This window comes from Pocillopora damicornis, chromosome 1 (genome assembly GCF_964200805.1).
Source record: "Pocillopora damicornis chromosome 1, jaPocDami1.2, whole genome shotgun sequence".
NCBI classification, from domain to species: domain Eukaryota; kingdom Metazoa; phylum Cnidaria; class Anthozoa; order Scleractinia; family Pocilloporidae; genus Pocillopora; species Pocillopora damicornis.
The window spans coordinates 39,062,685-39,084,430 of NC_142670.1; the positions used below are offsets into that span (position 1 = coordinate 39,062,685).

At 38.6% G+C, this 21,746-nt stretch overlaps 3 protein-coding genes across 3 annotated transcripts; all 3 read right to left on the minus strand.

Annotated features, from left to right (window-relative positions):
• Positions 1–84: 84 nt before the first annotated feature.
• On the minus strand, positions 85–4,983 carry LOC149053771 (uncharacterized). Its single transcript, XM_089211269.1, has 5 exons — positions 4,764–4,983; positions 3,591–3,841; positions 2,458–2,572; positions 1,647–1,760; positions 85–833 (listed from the first exon to the last, which is right to left on the minus strand). Exons 1-5 carry the CDS (start codon positions 4,828–4,830, stop codon positions 463–465), a joined length of 918 nt encoding a protein of 305 aa, XP_089067395.1. The 5' UTR covers positions 4,831–4,983; the 3' UTR covers positions 85–462.
• Positions 4,984–6,793: 1,810 nt separating this feature from the next.
• On the minus strand, positions 6,794–9,445 carry LOC149053772 (oncoprotein-induced transcript 3 protein-like). Its single transcript, XM_089211558.1, has 2 exons — positions 9,234–9,445; positions 6,794–8,060 (listed from the first exon to the last, which is right to left on the minus strand). Exons 1-2 carry the CDS (start codon positions 9,310–9,312, stop codon positions 7,690–7,692), a joined length of 450 nt encoding a protein of 149 aa, XP_089067684.1. The 5' UTR covers positions 9,313–9,445; the 3' UTR covers positions 6,794–7,689.
• Positions 9,446–14,068: 4,623 nt separating this feature from the next.
• On the minus strand, positions 14,069–20,628 carry LOC149053773 (oncoprotein-induced transcript 3 protein-like). Its single transcript, XM_089211456.1, has 5 exons — positions 20,411–20,628; positions 19,284–19,534; positions 17,453–17,567; positions 16,640–16,753; positions 14,069–15,813 (listed from the first exon to the last, which is right to left on the minus strand). The coding sequence occupies exons 3-5, from the start codon at positions 17,541–17,543 to the stop codon at positions 15,443–15,445; spliced, it is 576 nt and encodes a 191-aa protein (XP_089067582.1). The 5' UTR covers positions 17,544–17,567; positions 19,284–19,534; positions 20,411–20,628; the 3' UTR covers positions 14,069–15,442.
• Between the last annotated feature and the right edge of the window lie 1,118 nt (positions 20,629–21,746).

The window sequence follows — 21,746 nt, forward strand, 5'->3', positions numbered from 1 at the left end:
TTCAACTTTTTTTAGAGGGGCATTCATTGAGAACAACTCTAGGATCTCTAGCGACAGGGAAAGTCAAAGACACTGCAAAGTTAAGATAGATGCACTTAATTAAACGTATTACAAAACTTTTACCTTCAAGAACAATCACTTAGTGTGAGCATCAAAATTACATCGTCTTTCATCATATACTGATTAAAGTGGTTGCTAACTGAAGAAACCAAAGTAAATATAATAACCTGCTGAGAGAACATTATTTTTCATAAATTTTACTGGTATAATTCTGCAAAGTCTTGATCAGGCCTCCCTTATGTTCTAAATAAAAATTCTTAAAAAAGGACTAACTGTTTTAAAGTTGTATTTTATTAAAGTTGTGTTTCATTAGTTCTCTTTAACGGTAGGTTAAACAAACGACTACAGATCAAGGTATAATGATATACAGTATCCTTAAAAACAAGATTTGTGTTTCAGCCTCTAGCTTTTTCCACAGTACCGGCTGACACAAACTTCGATCGGTTTCAGTCTGTATACAAAGAAAGAGCTGCAATTCCGTACCTTGATCATAATGTTGTGGTAACAACATTTACCAAATCCACTAAAACAAACTTTTATGGAAACAACTCCTTCATCAACTGTTGGGTGTGCTACGTTCATCCAACCCGGCAAGTCCGTACCACACCTTAGGCCACCTGGAATGCATTGTGTAGCTATGCTTGTTCCAGCTCCCGCCGAGAATCTGTACCAGTCTTCTGTCAAATTTTTATCACATTTTCGGTCACCGCGACCAAAATCGTTGTGTCGATCGGAGTCATTCAGAACCTTGTACTGATTGCATTCTGAGGTAGCTAAAAATGAAAACATATTGGAATATTCAAGCATATGGCTTTATCAAAGGCGAAACGTTCTGATATCTCATAGGAGATGGTGGAAGTAAGGACATCGGCAACCACAACATTTTCCTTTTTTTATGGCGGGGGAGGAATTTGAAAAAAGATGGGCTCATATTTCCTTCAGATTCAGAGTCCCTCAAAACCTCAGTTGTGCTGATGACGTTTTGAGATACTTGAACATTAAAGATCCTTTGAAACATTCGTGCACCTGATGATATCAGGAGTATAAAAATTTAAACAACTCGCCTCGTAAACAGCACTGGGGAATAATTGTGCCAAAGGACAACAACAATAAAGTCAACAATATATTTGTTAGTGCACTTATATTTACTGCATCAATTTATTAAATAAGTTCATAAGGACACGCAAAATATGCCACGGTAATAGACAGTATTGCACTGCAGGACAGTATTCTATTTTACATAGAATACTACACAACTCGCAAAATATCCGCGCGTACTCTAAGTTAAACCATCGAATAAGGAGTTCTTCAATTTTTTTTAACTGAATATACATTTAGACAATACTGATACTATTTACTCCCGATCCCACGTATAACATAGAGCAAGCGCCAAAACGGTCGAAAGGACACTTAACGTTTCCGAAAGCTTTATTTTCGGCCGCTCATCCAAGTTAAGGGGTCAAATAAGTACAGAGGATCGGCCCTGCTGCTAATCTTAACCTTAGACCTTTTACGTACGAACATGAAGAACTATTTCAAAATATTCGGCCCTTCGCTCTTAAAGAAGGAACCTTAGAATCACCAACCTATATCACACAGAGTTCCAAGGTACCCCCCAGGGCAGTCACACTTGAATCCATTGACAAGATCTCGGCATGATCCTCCATTGTGACAAGGATTAGCGCTGCAATCGTTTACATCTGCAATTCCAATTGTGATTGGCTTAGCTAAGTATGATTCGCTACCTTACGCTCCAATATTTTGTTGGGGAATAAATGCTGTATGAAATATTGAATTACTCACGAGACAAGGGACCTTAGAAGGTCCAAGGACCTTTAAGAAAAGAAAAACTGGTTACACGGGATTAGTTATTGCAAGATACCCCCAATGACTTCAGAAACAGGGGTAATCAAAATTAATCTGGAGATGGATTTTAGAAAGAATTAATTCACTTTTGCTACAAGAAATGTTTTTTATTATTTATATGTTTCATTTTTTTTTGTAGTTGTTGGTTTTTGTATTGTCGCAGCTGACAATAGAATTATGAACTATTCCTGCTCTTTCTGTCTGTCCTTGACCTACTTGCTCGAAGATAGGTATTATAGAGAAGTTAATAAAAACACTTCACGAACTATAACTTGTACAATATGTATCAAACTTAAATCCATAGCGAAACAGTAATAACAGTCAAATGTAAGGCAGCAAGTTGTTTGTTTGTCTTTTTGAAGTGACCAAAAGTATTCATTTCGAGGCGCACAAGTCACAAATTATTACTTTAGTAAGATGTGAAAATGTCGAAACGAGAGGCTGATCCAAAAATGAGCCAAAATAGTTATGAGCTGAAGAGGATAACTTGGATTTCAGATGGCGTTATCCAGTTTCTATCAAATATCTTACCTGTTTCGCATTTTAACCCAGTAAAGCCTGCAGCACAAAGGCAGCGGTATCCGTGTGGTAAAAACCCGGATTGACATGTCCCACCATTCATACAAGGCCTGGTTCCACATGAGTTCTGGGAAATGATAAATGGAATAAAAAAATTCAAATCAGACTGAAGGAGACAGGAGGATTATAGGAGAGTACGAGAAGAATCTATGAACGTGATTCTTTCTGGAATGATAAAAAGTTAAGGTTTGCGAGCTGTAACTCATTATTGCCATAGCTTTTCTCAGTTTCCCTTGAATGAAGCGACATGAAGAACTTCAGCTCTTCATCGGAATATGCTGATCTGATAGTTTTTAATCATTCATGTTCCTGGCTGGAGAGCGGCATTGTAACAGTAATGTGTCTTGCCCAAGAACATGAAAACATAATTGAGCCAGGGCGTGAATCATCCGACATGTGCTGATTGCAGTGTCCGCATCAACGAGGAACTACAATATTGAACCGCTCTAATGAGACATCGTTTAGTCCCTTCATAAAATTATATATGGTCCGACTGCTAGGACTTTGTATCTGTTTCTTTCATTGAAGGGAAACTTGTGCTGAAGTGACATCAATTCTAGCCCTGAAACTGTTCTTTGAAAAAAGCGACAAACCTTCATAGAGGGGGGCTTCTGTGATTGTTCTATGAGAGGGTCCCAATGGGGTGGTGGTAATTATGGCTAACGATAGAAATTTTGGTCATTTTACCGCTAACGGTTAATAACTTCCATTATTATACAGTAAACTTACTATAAAAACTCTGATTAGACGACAGCATACATTCAATTTACAATGACGAATGAAGTTGATATTATCATGTCCATTTCAAAGTCTGCCTTGCTTCTAAGCCCGTCGTCCGCGTTGTGTTCTCACACTTATGACAAACCCAGAGAGAAGTGTTTTCTTTTTCAGATTGTTTAAAAAAATGTATAATAAAACAATTATTTCAACAGTTAAAGTTTCTTTACGACTAACGATTAGAATTTGTCAATATTTACGCCTATTTTTAAGGCTAAACTTTCTAGCCGATTTACGGCTAACGGTTATCCCTATAGAGATCCTTTTCTAGGTACAAAAATTGTAAAATTATAGGAAACTTTATATACCTCAGCTCCACGGTAAATGAAATTCTCTCTCGGCTTTAAATCATCCGGATGTTGTATGTCTGTCGAACTGTTTAATTCACAGACTTCATCTCCTGTTACTCTCTTTCCAAAGTTGTACGATAAACATGCGTTCTCCAGATAACACTGAACTCTGCACGAATGCTCTGAGTTTAAGGCAATTGTTCTTATGACGTGTTTTTCCAGCGCTGAGCCATCTTTAGCTTCCAAAAACTGCAGTATTCGGCAATTATCTGCAATAAAAAGTATGTTTTGAAAATAAGACTTCGATAAGATCTCGCTATCAATTTTTTAACGGCAGTTTGTTTCGTCTTGTTATAAATTATAACAGGATGTTATTTCCTAGTTTGGAGGAGAAAACACATCGGCTGAGATACGCGCTTCCTTGTTTGAAGGAAAAAACGGACTGAGAAAACACATCGGCTGAGATACGCGCTGAAGGCAGACGCCACACTTAAGAAAATTATCTCCGAAAGCCATCAGGGCATTTTAATTTTGAGAAACTGCTTTCCTGATGAAAACTGGAATTCGACTTATTGACATTTGAAAGGACCAAAATTATCATGAGAGTGACGTTTATCAATGAATAAGCTAAAACAATTAAGCAGGCCCGACCCGCTAATCTAACCACGACTTATCAATAAGACAAACTATATCCATACTTTTAATATGTGGAAATTCGAATTGGGGAAAAAAAACTTCCTTTTTTTAAGCCTTAATTTCTTATCACATAATTTATGTCAACAATTCACACGATTTCAAATTTAAAGCGTCATGACAAACCAACCGTCCTTCATAAGAACAGATTAAATGTAAATTCTGCTTCAGCTACTCGACAAACGACAAATCATTCCCGCATTATTTACGGAAGAAGATGGTAGCTCTCCAAAGAGGCAGGGAGGTGTTTACTAACTCGCTTTTTCGTGTTTATTTCTAACAGACGCAAGGGTAAGCACGAACATCATACCCGACACAATTGTATAATTTTCTCAATAATAGCAAAAAGGATTTATCTTTTGGTCACTCGGCAAAGGAGGAACGAAGAATAACGCATTGATCATTGAAATTTTTCTTTATGAAAACAGAACGAAACGAACAGAACAAATCTTTAACTTAGTGAAGCATTTCGCTGATACAATCTATTTTTAAACTCACCTTCCGAAAGAACCACATAAACTGCAATCGTGAATAAAAAAAAAATGCTGATCAGTTGTTCCACCATAAGGAAAGATATCACTCCAAGTATCAACAATAAAACTGTTTTACACAGTTCCTCATTGGTTGAATTCTTTCTTGACAAAATACGAGCAGAACAGTTTGCCTCTCCAATATAAGTCCCTTTGCAATCACTGAGGATATGCCGTCATGAAAATAGAAATGACGTCACGTTTTCAGTGTTTATTAACGTTAATCGATGTTTGTTATCCTGGTGGGAGTTTCGCAATTGAATGGCAGCTTACGACATTGTTATCACAAATGTCACAAAATGAAGAGAAAATTATATTAGAGCCACAAAATAACTTTTGGAGGTTAATCTATTCTAAGCGAAACGGATAAAAGACAACAATCACCTCTTCTCGGCGAAAATGGTAAGTGAAATAATAGTCGAACCTGCATTTGGTGGCGTCGTATTAAGCAGTCATTTTTCAAAGTCTCAATACAGGGTAATTTTGCAATATCAACTGAGTTAATAGCGTAATTTGGCCACCGTAGAGAATTTAGCCTTTCGTTAGCCCCTCGTCAGAGCGAATGGGGGAATTGTGGATTTTTATCTCAGTCATTTTTTCAAATCGGCTCCAATACCTCCAGCTGGTTTTGCTTTTTCATTATTAAAGATAACTTCCCTCTCTAATCAGCCCCCCTCCGATAACGAACTTACGAGAAGAGAAAATGTGTCAAGAACACCAAAGTTCTCTCCCCCCACCCCTCCCCTCTACTTCTTTCTAAGGCTTTAAGTTTCTATCAATCTTCAATAATAGGTCCCCTTATACCCCTCCCTTGAGAAAAAGAAAACTATCACATAAAACGCGTTAAGATAATATTGCTATAAGGATGCTTCGCAAATGGTTACACCGTAAAATTTTTTGCTCGATGTTCAATTCAAATTCTGTTTGTGTTTATAAAAACCTCTGTTTTGATTTGTGTTGGTTTTTCAATCAAACAAATGCATACTATGTACGATATTCTCTGCAGCTAAGCCATAATTCACAGAAACATAAATTACTTCAATTCTATTTTTCCAAACATTAATTAAACAACCCCCACCATCGGATCATGACCTCGGCTAGCAGCCAAGCGGGAACTTAAGGTTTTCAGAGCGTTTACGACAACTAAGGATATTGATAAACACAGAGGTCAAACGTCTGCGAATGTACCAACGTATTATCCATTATGCTTTTAGGCTGTTGGAGCTCAGCGGTATCAATAAAAGCCATTTTAGCAGTAGACATTCCACGAGGTGGCTCTTCTTTCCCCTGTTTCCATTGGAATTAAGACTGTTTGTTCTTGTAGAGGGAGGAAAACCGGAGGACCCGGAGAAAAACTCTCGGAGCAACGACAAGAACCAACAACAAACTCAAACCATATGTCTAATATAACTTTATGATTATTTTTTTGGGTCACAACATAAAATTCATGATTTATTGAAGAACGCAACTCATCTCTACCTAAAGTCAACCCATTCGGCCCACATATGTCAGCTTTATTATGGTTTTCAATGGGATTGTGAGTTAGAGCAATTCCCCAAGGGCCATATCATAATAGTCATTATTTTTCTTCTGTGGCTCACTTCAGTTTAGCAAATTTAATCAAACTGACCCTTTGTTTTGCTGGTAGAAAACAACAGTTCGACAGCCAGCTCTTTGCATGCCACCCGTTAAACGCTTTCGTTTACTCATGTCTTCTTGTGAAATAGCCACCCATTGAGAAAATATGTCAACGTTATTGAATAATTGGAAGTGTAGCTTCACAACAATCCTACATAAGAGACTCCTGATCCATGCATAAGCCGATTTCAAACTCTTGGCAATTTTTTGCATTTAAAAAGAAATTGGAATAGAAATGTCACTTGTCCTCATAGCAGGCGTGATACACTCTCTGTAAATTTTGGTCAAATCGACTTAAAAGGGTCACAGACATTTTTTTTGATAAGCATTCGGTGTAGAAAGGACAAGTCGAAGAGGGCGCCAAGTGAAGAAAGATGAAATTTATTTCACACACTTTACAGAATTCTACCCTAACTAAATCATCGCTTTGGGTCAACTTAAAATTGACAGAAGTAACTTATTAAAGTGAGTACAATACATCCTGAAAGACTAACATTCCTCATGAAGATTCATTACCCTTTTTATCATGCAAAGCCTTGATCAAGTCCTCTAAATGTGCCAGGTATAAACCGTTTTCAATATAAATAATTAACTACCGTCAGAGTAGTTTCCTGCTGCCCTACCTATAGTTTCATTTATCTATGGTCAGGTCGATCGCCAGCCATCACGCATTCGTACGCACTTATTTCTATTTTGAAAATTGTATCATGATACATGATTTACCGATTGGGTCAACTGTAAACTGCAAATATAATACATGCCGAAAGAATGACATTTCTCATGATATTTACTCTTTTTATTATGCAAAGCCTTGATCAAGCCCTCAAAATATGCTAAATATAAAAAGCTTTTCAATAATTAAATACCGTCAGAGGAGTTTCCTGTTGCCCTATCTAGTTTTATAAATTTTTGCGTCAAGTCGAAACCGCGAGCCCCCATCAATCGCCAGCCATCACGCATTCGCACGCACTTATTTCTACTTATCACGTACGAGAATGCAGTTTTGCGTGAGGTTCATTCCATTGAATATTCTGGGCTAAGAATAAAGAAATAGGAAGAGAAGAGAGAAAATACAGCCCTGATTCAAATTATCAAGCGTGAACCGTTCTATCCAGCTTTTTTTTCAGGAATGAGTTGGGGCCTTGGAATTTTAACCTGCAGCAGTTTAAAGTCTAAGATAGTCGTCTAAGGTAGCCAACAATAAGTGAGGATTTTATATCCATTGATTAAATGTCATTTAATCGATGGATTATAACCTAACTTTTTCCACAGTACCGGCTAGGACAAATTGAAACTGGTTTCAATCTGTATACAAAGAAAGAGCTGCAATTCCGTACGTTGATCATAATGTTGTGGTAACAACATTTACCAAATCCACTAAAACAAACTTTTCTGGAAACAACTCCTTCATCAACTGTTGGGTGTGCTCCGTCCATCCAACCCGGCAAGTCCGTTCCACAACTTTGGGCACCTGGAATGCATTGTGTAGCTATGCTTGTTCCAGCCCCCGCCGAGAATCTGTACCAGTCTTCTGTCAAATTTTTATCACATTTGCGGTCACCGCGACCAAAATCGTTGTGCCGATCGGAGTCATTCAGAATCTTGTACTGATTGCATTCTGAGGCAGCTAAAAATGAAAATGTATCGGAATACTCAAGCATATGGCTTTATCAAAGGCAAAATGTTCTGATATATTATAAAATATGGTGGAAGCTCGGACATGGGGGGGGGGGGGGTGGGGGGAAGGGGGGAGAGAGAAAATTTGCAAAAAGATGGGTTCATATTTCCTTTAGATTCAGAGTCACTCAAAACCTTGTACCGACGACGTTCGGAGATAATTGAACATTGAATGTCCTTAGAAACATTCATGCAACTGATGATATCATGAGTGTAACGGTTTCAACAGCTGCCTCGTAAACAGCACTGGGGAATAATTGTGCCAGAGGAAAATAACAATAAAGCCAACAATATATCTATGAATGCACTCATTATTCCATTACCGCGTCAATTCACCAAATACGTTCATGAGGACGCGCGCAAAATATGCCACGGTAATAAACGGTATTACACTGTAGAACAGGGCAAAAATACAGAGCAACAAAGTAATCCCAAGAAACGATCCAAACTTTGATTTTTTTTTTTTTTTTTTGCGTTTTTTAGGCTTGACTTGTGAAGAACCGAACTTTTACGAACGACATATATTTTCGTTGGTCACATAGAACTCTTAAATGGTTTTATCCGTGTTGTTCTCGTCTTTCGTGATCTCCCTATGTGATCGATACGATGCACAGATAAGGCCGTCCGATATATTTCGCAATCTAAAATCAAAATAGTGAAATAATAGTGAGACAATAAATCATTTATTCAATGGTTTCAGATATAACACGAGCGGACATTTTCTTCATTGCTCGTATTTTCCACACAACTACTACATAAAATACTACACAACTCGAAAAATATCGACGCGTACTCCGAATTAAACCATCGAATAAGGTGTATTTATAAAAAGTCAAAGAAGTTATTCTATTTTCTTTTTACGGAACATACATTCAGACACTAATGACACTATTTACCCTCGATCCCACGTGTAACATAGAGCATGCGCTCAAAATGGTCGAAGGAACACTTAAGGTTTCCGAAAGCTTTATTTTTGGCCGGTCATCCAAGTTAAGGGGTCAAATATGTACAGAGGATCGGCCCTGCTGCTAATCCTAACCCTAGAGTCTTTTACGTATGAACATGAAGAACTATTTCAAAATAATCCGTTGGCTCTTAAAGAACGAACGTAAGAATCACTAACCTATATCACACAGAGTTCCAAGGAACCCTAGGGCAGTCACACTTGAATCCATTGACAAGATCTCGGCATGATCCTCCATTGTAACAAGGATTAGGACTGCATTCGTTTACATCTGCAATTCCAATTGTGATTGGCTTAGCTAAGCACGATTCGCTACCTTGCGTGTCGCTCCAATGTTTTGTTTGGGGAATCAATGTGTGCTGCATGGGACGCTTAATTACTCGCGAGACAAGAGTGGTTACTTTAAAAACAAGGAAAACTCGCGACGTAGGATTGGTTATTTCAAGGTAGCCCAGTGACTTCAGAAACGGGAGTAATCTTTGTAATGTGGAGAACGAACACAAAAGTAATAAAAAATAAACGGCCATCACGAGAACATCGTCTCCTCTCTATTTAATCCCAGAATTTCCTACTTTAAATGACATGCATGACGTAGTGTGATGCTAGTGTCACACGACACTACATTCCTGTTTTCCTTTAGCTAAAGAATTCGTACACAAAATTGTAGACAAAACATCTGTAACAATAGTAAGACAAAAGAAAAAAACTGCTTTCAAATTAAGACTGAAACGACTGAAAGTTACGGAGTACTGTGTCTTCTTAATAAGGAATGTTCGTAAGTCTTTCTTAGTAAGACATGTCTGAAATTAGAAATGTTCAACAGAAATGCTCGTAATCAACGTAAGTATTAAACAATATCTGATCAAATCTCTTGAATAAGTCTCTTCGTAGGCTTGGGCAATCGGGTAGACCTTCGAAGCACGACTTCAGTCGAGGTCTCGGCACAATCGGTAGGGTCAATAGGCCCAGGGTCTGCAAACTTCTGACACGAGGTAGGTGCAGAAGACAGGGAACTGGTTTTCAAGTCAACATCAATAGAAGATTCCTCAAGCGAAATAACGGTGTGACGGGTTCACCAGTCATAAACCTCTTGAAGTGTGATGAATTGCGAGTCACTTTCGAGTTAGCACCTTCTATTGTTAACATGCTTTGATTCTTGTCTGTGACAATAAGTGGAGTGGGTTGATAAGGTGTTGACAGCTTTCCTCGCCTTGGCTGTTTCACTAAAACAGTGTCTCAAACTTGGATGTCACATTCTCTGATAGCTCCCTTAGATTCAGCATGACACTTCATCTTCAACTTCTGTTGGGCATCTTGTTCACGCAAAGCTACAGGATCATACCAAAGTCTGTAGGCATCACTACAGGGCAGGGTTGCTTGACCCTGATTGATCGTCCAAAAAGAGCAGTAGCTGGGCAACACTAGTAGTACTATGAGGGGTGGCACAATAGTTGCGGAGAAACTGATACATTTGTTGCTTCCAGTTTGTAGTGGTGCGAAGTACCTTTCCAAACGACCTCATGAACCTTTCAACTTCGCCATTTGCCTCTGGCCATAAGGGGGCGACTTTTCGGAATACAAAACCAAGATAGTCAGCAAATTGTGCGAACTTATGCTCATTGAAGGAGGGACCGTTGTCAGTTTTCACGACTTCAGGAACAACGTAGGCAGCAAATATGCGGTCCAGCTTGGGAATCACAGCATTGGCAGCAGTTGAATGCACAATCTCAATATCAGGGAACCTAGAGTAGTCATGTATCACGACAAGAACATAGAGCTCAGCCACTTCGCAGAAGTCGACGCTGACTTGGTGCCAGGGACCACAAGGTAGCTGAGTCATTTTCAGAGTTTCGCGGGAAGGCTTCGGTGTAGCAATTTGACATGGACAACACTTTTTAACAATTGAATCAACAGCATTGTCCATTCTTGGAAACCAAACCTTTGAAAGTTACAGGCTACGTGTCTTAACTATTCCTTGGTGGCCCTCGTGCACTAATTCTACCACTCGCTTCTGAAGGACTTTAGGTATCACCATGCGGTTTCCACGGAGCGCAATTTTTCCATCCACTGAGATCAGTTGATTACGGACATTAGCAAAGATTTTGAGAGTGCTTGTGTCGACATTTGTCGATCCTTGCTGAGGCTTGTGAAGTCGGACTGTTGAAGATTTGCAGCAAGGGCTTGTGACGAACAAGGTTGAATTATTTGCGACTAAATTTCCTTATCGATGTTAGCAAACTCACATGTAGATGCCAGTTGACGTAAACGAGAGTGATAGGCATTCATCGATTCACCATGGATTCTGTTTCGCTTGCTGAAAGTTGTAAGTTTCATACTCGACATTCTTTTCGGGGTCGAAGTACTCAGTAAGTTTCTCTTTTCCCGTTTCAAAATCATCTCCGCTCTGCGGCAAAGTCTCGAAGAAGTCACACACCTTTTCTTCAGCATAATAAAGTAAAAAAGCGCTTTGCCTCGTTTTGTCCTTGATGTCAGCAGCAACAAACAGATTTTCTAGCCGTTTGATCCATTTTCGCCATCGTTGAGCGATTGCACCATCTGCGTGTATATCCAACGAATCGAAGCTTAGAAGACAAGAAGCCATCACAAAGACTGCGGAGATTGACCTGAAACGACGGGCCTTCCTCGTTGCCAATGTAATGTGGAGAACGAACACAAAGTAATTCACAGTAAACGGCCGTTACGAGCATATGGTCTGCTCTCTATTTTAATCCCAGAATTCCCTTGCTTAAATTACGTGCATGACGTAAGTTGACGCTAGTGTCACACGACACTACAATCTAAATATACCTGAAAATGGACAGATGCTCCGTTTTCACCAGTCCACACTAAAAAGGAGCGTTTTAAAACGGTGCGTTTTCAAAAGACTCCACTGTGAAACCGCTTTCGAAAGTTCCCGTTTATATCAAAGTATTCGGGCGTCTAAGTATGGATGACTAGCGAAAACACGTCAAAAAGAATGCGTTTTCAAACAAAAACGCAATAGTGTGGCGCGGGCCTAAATTTACCACGATCTCTCTAATTATATGAAATAAAGGTCCAGTGAGGCCCGCAGCACAAGGAAAGTGATGTCCCTGACGGGAAAAATACAAATGAAAATTGCATCGTTAATTCACAACTGCTACCGCTACTGTCTGTAGCTTAAAATATCATAAACGAAATATGATCTTCCCGTCAAACAATTGTGTGTTTCTGAAATGAAACCCTGCAGAAGTGAAAACATGTAAAGGTTACGATTTTAAAATTTGGACTAAAACACGTGAAGAGAAACCAAGTTTAAAGATTGAAAGGGATAGACTTAGAATTCTTAGTAAACCGTCGAATATTATAAAAAAAAAAAACAATACGCAAAAAATGCCCTTCCGTCAAATATTCATGGCAGCCATTTCCAGCATCATTACAAAAATTGAAAAAAGGAAAACTTTCCAGCTTCTTATACGTTATGCAAGGCTTAAATTAAAGACCTATGTACCTTCACGAGCAAAGAGAATGACACCCCTTTTTCATCATCAAGGTTTGTATTCTGATCGACGTATCCATGTTTGTTTAGTTCACAAATTCCTTTCTTGTTCACCTCGGATAGCTCTCTGAAGTTTGTTGAAGTACACCAGGAGTTCCAGAGGCACCAGTGATTGCATGACATAAAACTGGGCGATTGAAACTGTTTAACGACACGACCATTAAGCCGAATATTTTCTCGCGTCTTAAAGAGAGCCGAATTAGTACAAGTGGCGTGTTCTGTAACCATTATTCCTAGAACAAGGATGAAAAAGACATTTTTCGCTGCAACCATTACTCGACGAACACGCGCAAAGAGTGAATCATGACTTAGAGTGAAACTCGAGAATCCTTTTTTGTCCTTCACTAAGAAAAACTCAAGTTAAAATGTGAGGGGGCAATTTGTCGATTCCTGCTAACAGGCGTTCATTATCTTACGTCTGGGAAAATTAAGAGTGACGCTGGACCACATAGAGGCGTTTAAATTACAATATCCTTGACATGCAATATTTTCAAATGAATAATTAAGTTTATTCGTTCCACGTTTAAATTTTGTATTCAGCTTCTTGTCGTCAAGCAGCGCTATTGTCTTTACAGTGATGTTTTTTCTCATCAAGAGTATTTCACAAAGTGACTCGAGAAAGAAAGAAGAAATAGAGTCTCTTGTTTAGGAAGAGGATGACGGAGACTTAAATAGCATTTTTCAAACCTCTTTGTTAATACTAATACTAATACTAATACTAATAATAATAATAATGATAACATGATAACAATAATAAATAATGGGATTTTAGCAGTGGACATTCCACGAGGTGGCTTTTGGTTCTACTGTCTCCACTGGAATTTGGAGCGTTTGTTCTTGAGGAGGGAAGGAAACTGGAAGACCCAAAGGAAAACCCTCGGGGCAACGAAAAGAGCCAACATTAAACTCAACCCACATGTCAAATATACTTTACCATTGTTTGTTTTAGTCACAACACGAAACTCATGATTTATTAAAGAACGCAACTCATTTTTGGCTCACGTCAACCCATCCGGCCCCACACACGTCAGCTTTTATTATGGTTTTCAATGGGATTGTGAGTCAGAGTAATGCCCCAAAGTTCATATCATAAAAGTCATTATTTTTCTTCAGTGGCTCACTTCAGTTTAGCAAATTTGATCAAACTGACCCTTTTTTTGCTGGGAGAAAACAACAATTCGACAGCCACCTATTTGTATGCCACCCATTAAACGCTTTGTTTGCTTATGTTCTTGTGAAAACTCATAAGCCGATTTCAAACTCCTAGCAACTTTTGCATTTAACAAGAAATTGGAATAGAGATAGCACGTGTCCTCAAAGCAGGTGTAATACATTCTCTGTAAATTTTGGTCAAATCGACTTTAAAGGGTTTCAGACATGTTCGAATTATTCTCAGGCATTTTTGTTTTCGATTAGCATTCGGTGTAGAAAGGACAAGTCAAAGAGGGCGCCAAGAGAAGATAAATTAAATTTATTTCACACACTTTATAGAAATCTACCCTAAAGAACTATCACCTACAGTTGACAGAAGTAACTAATTAAAGCAAGTGCAATACATGCTGAAAGAATAACAGTTCTCATGAAGATTAATCTTTTTATCACGCAAAGCCTTGATCAAGCCCTCTAAATATGTCACATATAAAAAGTTTTCAACATGAATAATTAAATGCCGTCAGAGTAGTTTCCTGTTGCCCTACCTATAGTTTTATTTATCTTTAGTCAGGTCGAAACCGCAAGCCATCTATCGCGAGCCATCACGCGCTCGCACACACTTATTTCTACTTATCACGCACGAGAGCGCAGTTTGCGTGAGGTTCATTCAATTCAACATTCTGGGCTAAGATTTAAAATTAGAAGAGAAGAGAGAAAATATAGCTCTGATTCAAATTATCGAGCGTAAACCGTTCTATCCAGGTTTTTTGTTTTGTTTTCAGGAATGAGTTAGGGCCTTGAGATAAGATAGCCGACTATAAGTGAGGATTTTATATCCACAAATTAAATGTCATCTAAGTCACTGCGCAAGTAGAACTCTGAAAAATTTCAGTTTTTGAAATGTTTTGAACTCATATTCACTGTTGTTGAAAGCCAAAGACTGCAACGGGGAAACACGATATGTTGTGTAAGATGGAACGGCTTTACTCAACCGGAATAAAACAGTTCTATAAAATACCTATAACCACTATATCTTCCCCATCCGTTTTAAGAGACCCCGATCCATTTGTAAGCCGATCTCACGCTCGCTATGACCTTTTTCATTGACTATAACAGGACTTTATGTGATAAATAGCTCGAGGCCTCAAAGCAGCTGTGATACTTTCTCTGCAAGTTTTCGTCAAATTTGGATATATGTAAATAAGTCCAACTTTTTTAAGAAGGGCATTCATTGAGAACAACTCTAGGATCTCTAGCGACAAGGAAAGTCAAAGACACTGCAAAGTTAAGATAGATGCACTTAATTAAACGTATTACAAAACTTTTACCTTCAAGAACAATCACTTAGTGTGAGCATCAAAATTACATCGTCTTTCATCATATACTGATTGAAGTGGTTGCTAACTGAAGAAACCAAAGTAAATATAATAACCTGCTGAGAGAACATCATTTCTCATAAATTTTACTGGTATAATTCTGCAAAGTCTTGATCAGGCCTCCATTATGTTCTAAATGAAAATTCTTAAAAACGGACGAACTGTTTTAAAGTTGTGTTTTATTAAAGTTGTGTTTCATTAGTTCGCCTTTAGTTCTCTTTAACGGTAGGTTAAACAAACGACTAAAGATCAAGGTATAGTGATACACAATATCCTTAAAAACAAGATTTGTGTTTCAGCCTCTAGCTTTTTCCACAGTACCGGCTGGCACAAACTTGGATCGGTTTCAGTCTGTATACAAAGAAAGAGCTGCAATTCCGAAGGTCGATCATAATGTTGTGGTAACAACATTTACCAAATCCACTAAACCAAACTTTTCTGGAAACAACTCCTTCATCAACTGTTGGGTGTGCTCCGTCCATCCAACCCGGTAAGTCCGTTCCACAACTTTGAGCACCTGGAATGCATTGTGTAGCTATGCTTGTTCCAGCCCCCGCCAAGAATCTGTACCAGTCTTCTGTCAAATTTTTATCACATTTTCGGTCACCGCGATCAAAATCGTTGTGTCGATCGGAGTCATTCAGAACCTTGTACTGATTGCATTCTGAGGTAGCTAAAAATGAAAATATATTGGAATATTCAAGCATGTGGCTTTATCAAAGGCGAAACGTCCTGATATCTCATAGAAGATGGTGGAAGTAAGGACATCGGCAACCACAACATTTTCCTTTTTTTATGGGGGGGGAGGAATTTGAAAAAAGATGGGCTCATATTTCCTTCAGATTCAGAGTCACTCAAAACCTCAGTTGTGCTGATGACGTTTTGAGATACTTGAACATTACAGATCCTTTGAAATATTCATGCACCTGATGATATCAGGAGTGTAAAAATTTAAACAACTCGCCTCGTAAACAGCACTGGGGAATAATTGTGCCAGAGGACAACAACAATAAAGTCAACAATATATTTGTTAGTGCACTTATAATTAATGCATCAATTTATCAAATAAGTTCATAAGGACACGCAAAATATGCCACGGTAATAGACAGTATTGCACTGCAGAACAGTATTCTATTTTACATAGAATACTACACAACTCGCAAAATATCCGCGCGTACTCTAAGTTAAACCATCGAATAAGGAGTTCTAATAAGGAGTTCTTCAATTTTTTTTAACTGAATATACATTTAGACAATACTGATACTATTTACTCCCGATCCCACGTATAACATAGAGCAAGCGCCAAAACGGTCGAAAGGACACTTAACGTTTCCGAAAGCTTTATTTTCGGCCGCTCATCCAAGTTAAGGGGTCAAATAAGTACAGAGGATCGGCCCTGCTGCTAATCCTAACCTTAGACCTTTTACGTACGAACATGAAGAACTATTTCAAAATATTCGGCCCTTCGCTCTTAAAGAAGGAACCTTAGAATCACCAACCTATATCACACAGAGTTCCAAGGTACCCCCCAGGGCAGTCACACTTGAATCCATTGACAAGATCTCGGCATGATCCTCCATTGTGACAAGGATTAGCGCTGCAATCGTTTACATCTGCAACTCCAATTGTGATTGGCTTAGCTAAGTATGATTCGCTACCTTACGCTCCAATATTTTGTTGGGGAATAAATGCTGTATGAAATATTGAATTACTCACGAGACAAGGGACCTTAGAAGGTCCAAGGACCTTTAAGAAAAGAAAAACTGGTTACACGGGATTAGTTATTGCAAGATACCCCCAATGACTTCAGAAACAGGGGTAATCAAAATTAATCTGGAGATGGATTTTAGAAAGAATTAATTCACTTTTGCTACAAGAAATGTTTTTTTTATTATTTATATGTTTCATTTTTTTTTGTAGTTGTTGGTTTTTGTATTGTCGCAGCTGACAATAGAATTATGAACTATTCCTGCTCTTTCTGTCTGTCCTTGACCTACTTGCTCGAAGATAGGTATTATAGAGAAGTTAATAAAAACACTTCACGAACTATAACTTGTACAATATGTATCAAACTTAAATCCATAGCGAAACAGTAATAACAGTCAAATGTAAGGCAGCAAGTTGTTTGTTTGTCTTTTTGAAGTGACCAAAAGTATTCATTTCGAGGCGCACAAGTCACAAATTATTACTTTAGTAAGATGTAAAAATGTCGAAACGAGAGGCTGATCCAAAAATGAGCCAAAATAGTTATGAGCTGAAGAGGATAACTTGGATTTCAGATGGCGTTATCCAGTTTCTTTCAAATATCTTACCTGTTTCGCATTTTAACCCAGTAAAGCCTGCAGCACAAAGGCATCGGTACCCGTGTGGTAAAAACCCAGATTGACATGTCCCATCATTCATACAAGGCGTGGTTCCACATGAGTTCTGGGAAATGATAAATGGAATAAAAAAATTCAAATCAGACTGAAGTAGACAGGAGGATTAAAGGAGAGTACGAAAAGAATCTATGAACGTAATTCTTTCTGGAATGATAAAAAGTTAAGGTTTGCGAGCTGTAACTCATTATTGCCATAGCTTTTCTCAGTTTCCCTTGAATGAAGCGACATGAAGAACTTCAGCTCTTCATCGGAATATGCTGATCTGATAGTTTTTAATCATTCATGTTCCTGAGTGGAGAGAGGCATTGTAACAGTAATGTGTCTTGCCCAAGAACATGATATAATAATTGGGCCAGGGCGTGAATCATCCGACATGTGCTGATTGCAGCGTCCGCATTAACGAGGAACTACAATATTGAACCTCTCTAATGAGACATCATTTAGTCCCTATATAAAATTATATATGGTCCGACTGCTAGGAATTTGTATCTGTTTCTCTCATTGAAGGGAAACTTGTGCTGAAGTGACATCAATTCTAGCCCTGAAACTGTTCTTTGAATAAAGTGACAAACCTTCATAGAGGGGGGCTTCTGTGATTGTTCTATGAGAGGGTCCCAATGGGGTGGTGGCATTTATGGCTAACGATAAAAATTTTGGCCATTTTACCGCTAACGGTTAATAACTTCCATTATTATACAGTAAACTTATTATAAAAACTCTGATTGGACGACAGCATACATTCAATTTACAATGACGAATGAAGTTGACATTATCATGTCCATTTCAAAGTCTGCCTTGCTTCTAATGCGGATATCAGCGGCCATCCCGAGGGGTCGACCCCCGGGCAACCCAAGGGCAACCCACGGGCTTAGCAGGGGATTTGTAGCAAAGGCATGCCCCGCACGCGGGGCATTAGAGCGCTTTTGCGTTTTTGGCAAAATACCCCGGGGCCATACCCACGGGATTTGCACGTAATCTGCTGTCTCAACGTTCAGCGGTTTTCGCCACAGGACAAGCAAGCTCGCTCGCTCGATGTTCTTCTAGCCCTCGAGGTAAGTCATACCATTATCATTCAAATTAGATATAAATAATGAGCCATCCATTGTCGGAAGACAGAACAAAGGAATGAGGATAGAATTTGTATAAAAGCTATTAAGGACTGACACTTCAAAAACGTTTATCTTCTTACAAATTTTGCGAATTTCGAGAATGTAAACTCGTTAGCTTCAATAAGTTTATAACTAGTTGCTCGATTATTTAACAGGATTTGAATGTGTTTTTTCCCTGTAGATCATGGATTGGAAACAGTTCTTTTTAAATGCAGGGTTAGTTCGCATTCGAAGCGTCTTGCCGATAGGAAGAGACAGTGTGATGAACAACCGCAAGCCAAGAAGGTTTGCCCAAGAAAGCTCGAATTTGAGGACTCCATAGAGACTTGTGTGGATTTTAGTGCTGATGTGGCTTCAGTAAACCATGATCACTCTTACTTTAGCATCGAGGAACAGGCAACACCGACTATATGTTGCCCAGGTTGCTCCAGGGGTGGGGGTATTTGTCCCAATTTTTTGCCTTACCCGAGGGGCTTTAGCATGTATTTGTCACGGCAGCTGTGACAAATGCCCCTGGGTGCCCGGGGGTCGACCCCTCGGGATGGCCGCTGATACCCGCATAAACTTTTTGGCCGCTTTACGGCTAACGGTTATCCCTATAGAGATCCTTTTCTTGGTACAAAAATTGTAAAATTATAGGAAACTTTATATACCTCAGCTCCACGGTAAATGAAATTCTCTCTCGGCTTTAAATCATCCGGATGTTGTATGTCTGTCGAATTGTTTAATTCACAGACTTCATCTCCTGTTACTCTCTTTCCAAAGTTGTACGATAAACAAGCGTTCTCCAGATAACACTGAACTCTGCACGAATGCTCAGAGTTTAAGGCAATTGTTCTTATGATGTGTTTTTCCAGCGCTGAGCCATCTTTAGCTTCCAAAAACTGCAGTATTCGGCAATTATCTGCAATAAAAAGTATGTTTTGAAAATAAGACTTCGATAAGATCTCGCTATCAATTATTTAACGGCAGGTTGTTTCGTCTTGTTATAAATTATAACAGGATGTTGTTTCCTAGTTTGGAGGAAAAAACGGACTGAGAAAACACATCGGCTGAGATACGCGCTGAAGGCAGACGCCACACTTAAGAAAATTATCTCCGAAAGCCATCAGGGTTTTTTAATTTTGAGAAACTGCTTTCCTGATGAAAACTGGAATTCGACTTATTGACATTTGAAAGGACCAAAATTATCATGAGAATGACGTTCATCGATTAATGAGCTAAAAAAATTAAGGAGGCCCGACTCGCTAATCTAATCACGATTATCAATAAGACAAATTATATCCATACTTTTAATAGTGGAAATTCGAATTGGGGGAAAAAACTTCCTTTTTTTAAGCCTTAATTTCTTATCACATAATTATGTCAACAATTCACACGATTTCAAATTTAAAGCGTCATGACAAACCAACCATCCTTCATAAGAACAGATGAAATGTAAATTCTGCTTCAGCTACTCGAAAAACGACAGATCATTCCCGCATTATTTACGGAAGAAGATGGTAGCTCTCCAAAGAGGCAGGGAGGTGTTTACTAAATCGCTTTTTCGTGTGTATTTTTAACATACGCAGGGGTAAGCGCGAACACCATACCCGACACAATTGTATAATTTTCTCAATAATAGCAAAAAGGATTTATCTTTTGGTCACTCGGCAAAGGAGGAACGAAGAATAACGCATTGATCATTGAAATTTTTCTTTATGAAAACAGAACGAAACGAACAGAACAAATCTTTAACTTAGTGAAGCATTTCGCTGATACAATCTATTTTTAAACTCACCTTCCGAAAGAACCACATAAACTGCAATCGTGAATAAAAAAAAATGTTGATCAGTTGTTCCACCATAAGGAAAGATATCACTCCAAGTATCAACAATAAAACTGTTTTACACAGTTCCTCATTGGCTTGAATTCTCTCTTAACAAAATACGAGCAGAACAGTTTGCCTCTCCAATATAAGTCCCTTTGCAATCACTGAGGATATGCCGTGATGAAAATAGTAATGATGTCACGTTTTCAGTGTTTATTAACGTTAATCGATGTTTGTTATCCTGGTGGGAGTTTCGCAATTGAATGGCAGCTTACGACATTGTTATCACAAATGTCACAAAATGAAGAGAAAATTATATTAGAGCCACAAAATAACTTTTGGAGGTTAATCTATTCTAAGCGAAACGGATAAAAGACAACAATCACCTCTTCTCGGCGAAAATGGTAAGTGAAATAATAGTCGAACCTGCATTTGGTGGCGTCGTATTAAGCAGTCATTTGTCAAAGTCTCAATACAGGGTTATTTTGCAATATCAACTGAGTTAATAGCGTAATTTGGCCACCGTAGAGAATTTAGCCCTTCGTTAGCCCCTCGTCAGAGCGAATGGGGGAATTGTGGATTTTTATCTCAGCCATTTTTTCAAATCGGCTCCAATACCTCCAGCTGGTTTTGCTTTTTCATTATTAAAGATAACTTCCCTCTCTAATCAGCCCCCCTCCGATAACGAACTTACGAGAAGAGAAAATGTGTCAAGAACACCAAAGTTCTCTCCCCCCACCCCTCCCCTCTACTTCTTTCTAAGGCTTTAAGTTTCTATCAATCTTCAATAATAGGTCCCCTCATACCCTTCCCTTGAGAAAAAGAAAACTATCACATAAAACGCGTTAAGATAATATTCCTATAAGGATGCTACGCAAATGGTTACACCGTAAAATTTTTTGCTCGATGTTCAATTCAAATTCTGTTTGTGTTTATAAAAACCTCTGTTTTGATTTGTGTTGGTTTTTCAATCAAACAAATGCATACTATGTACGATATTCACTGCAGCTAAGCCATAATTCACAGAAACATAAATTACTTCAATTCTATTTTTCCAAACATTAATTAAACAACCCCCACCATCGGATCATGACCTCGGCTAGCAGCCAAGCGGGAACTTAAGGTTTTCAGAGCGTTTACGACAACTAAGGATATTGATAAACACAGAGGTCAAACGTCTGCGAATGTACCAACGTATTATCCATTATGCTTTTAGGCTGTTGGAGCTCAGCGGTATCAATAAAAGCCATTTTAGCAGTAGACATTCCACGAGGTGGCTCTTCTTTCCCCTGTTTCCATTGGAATT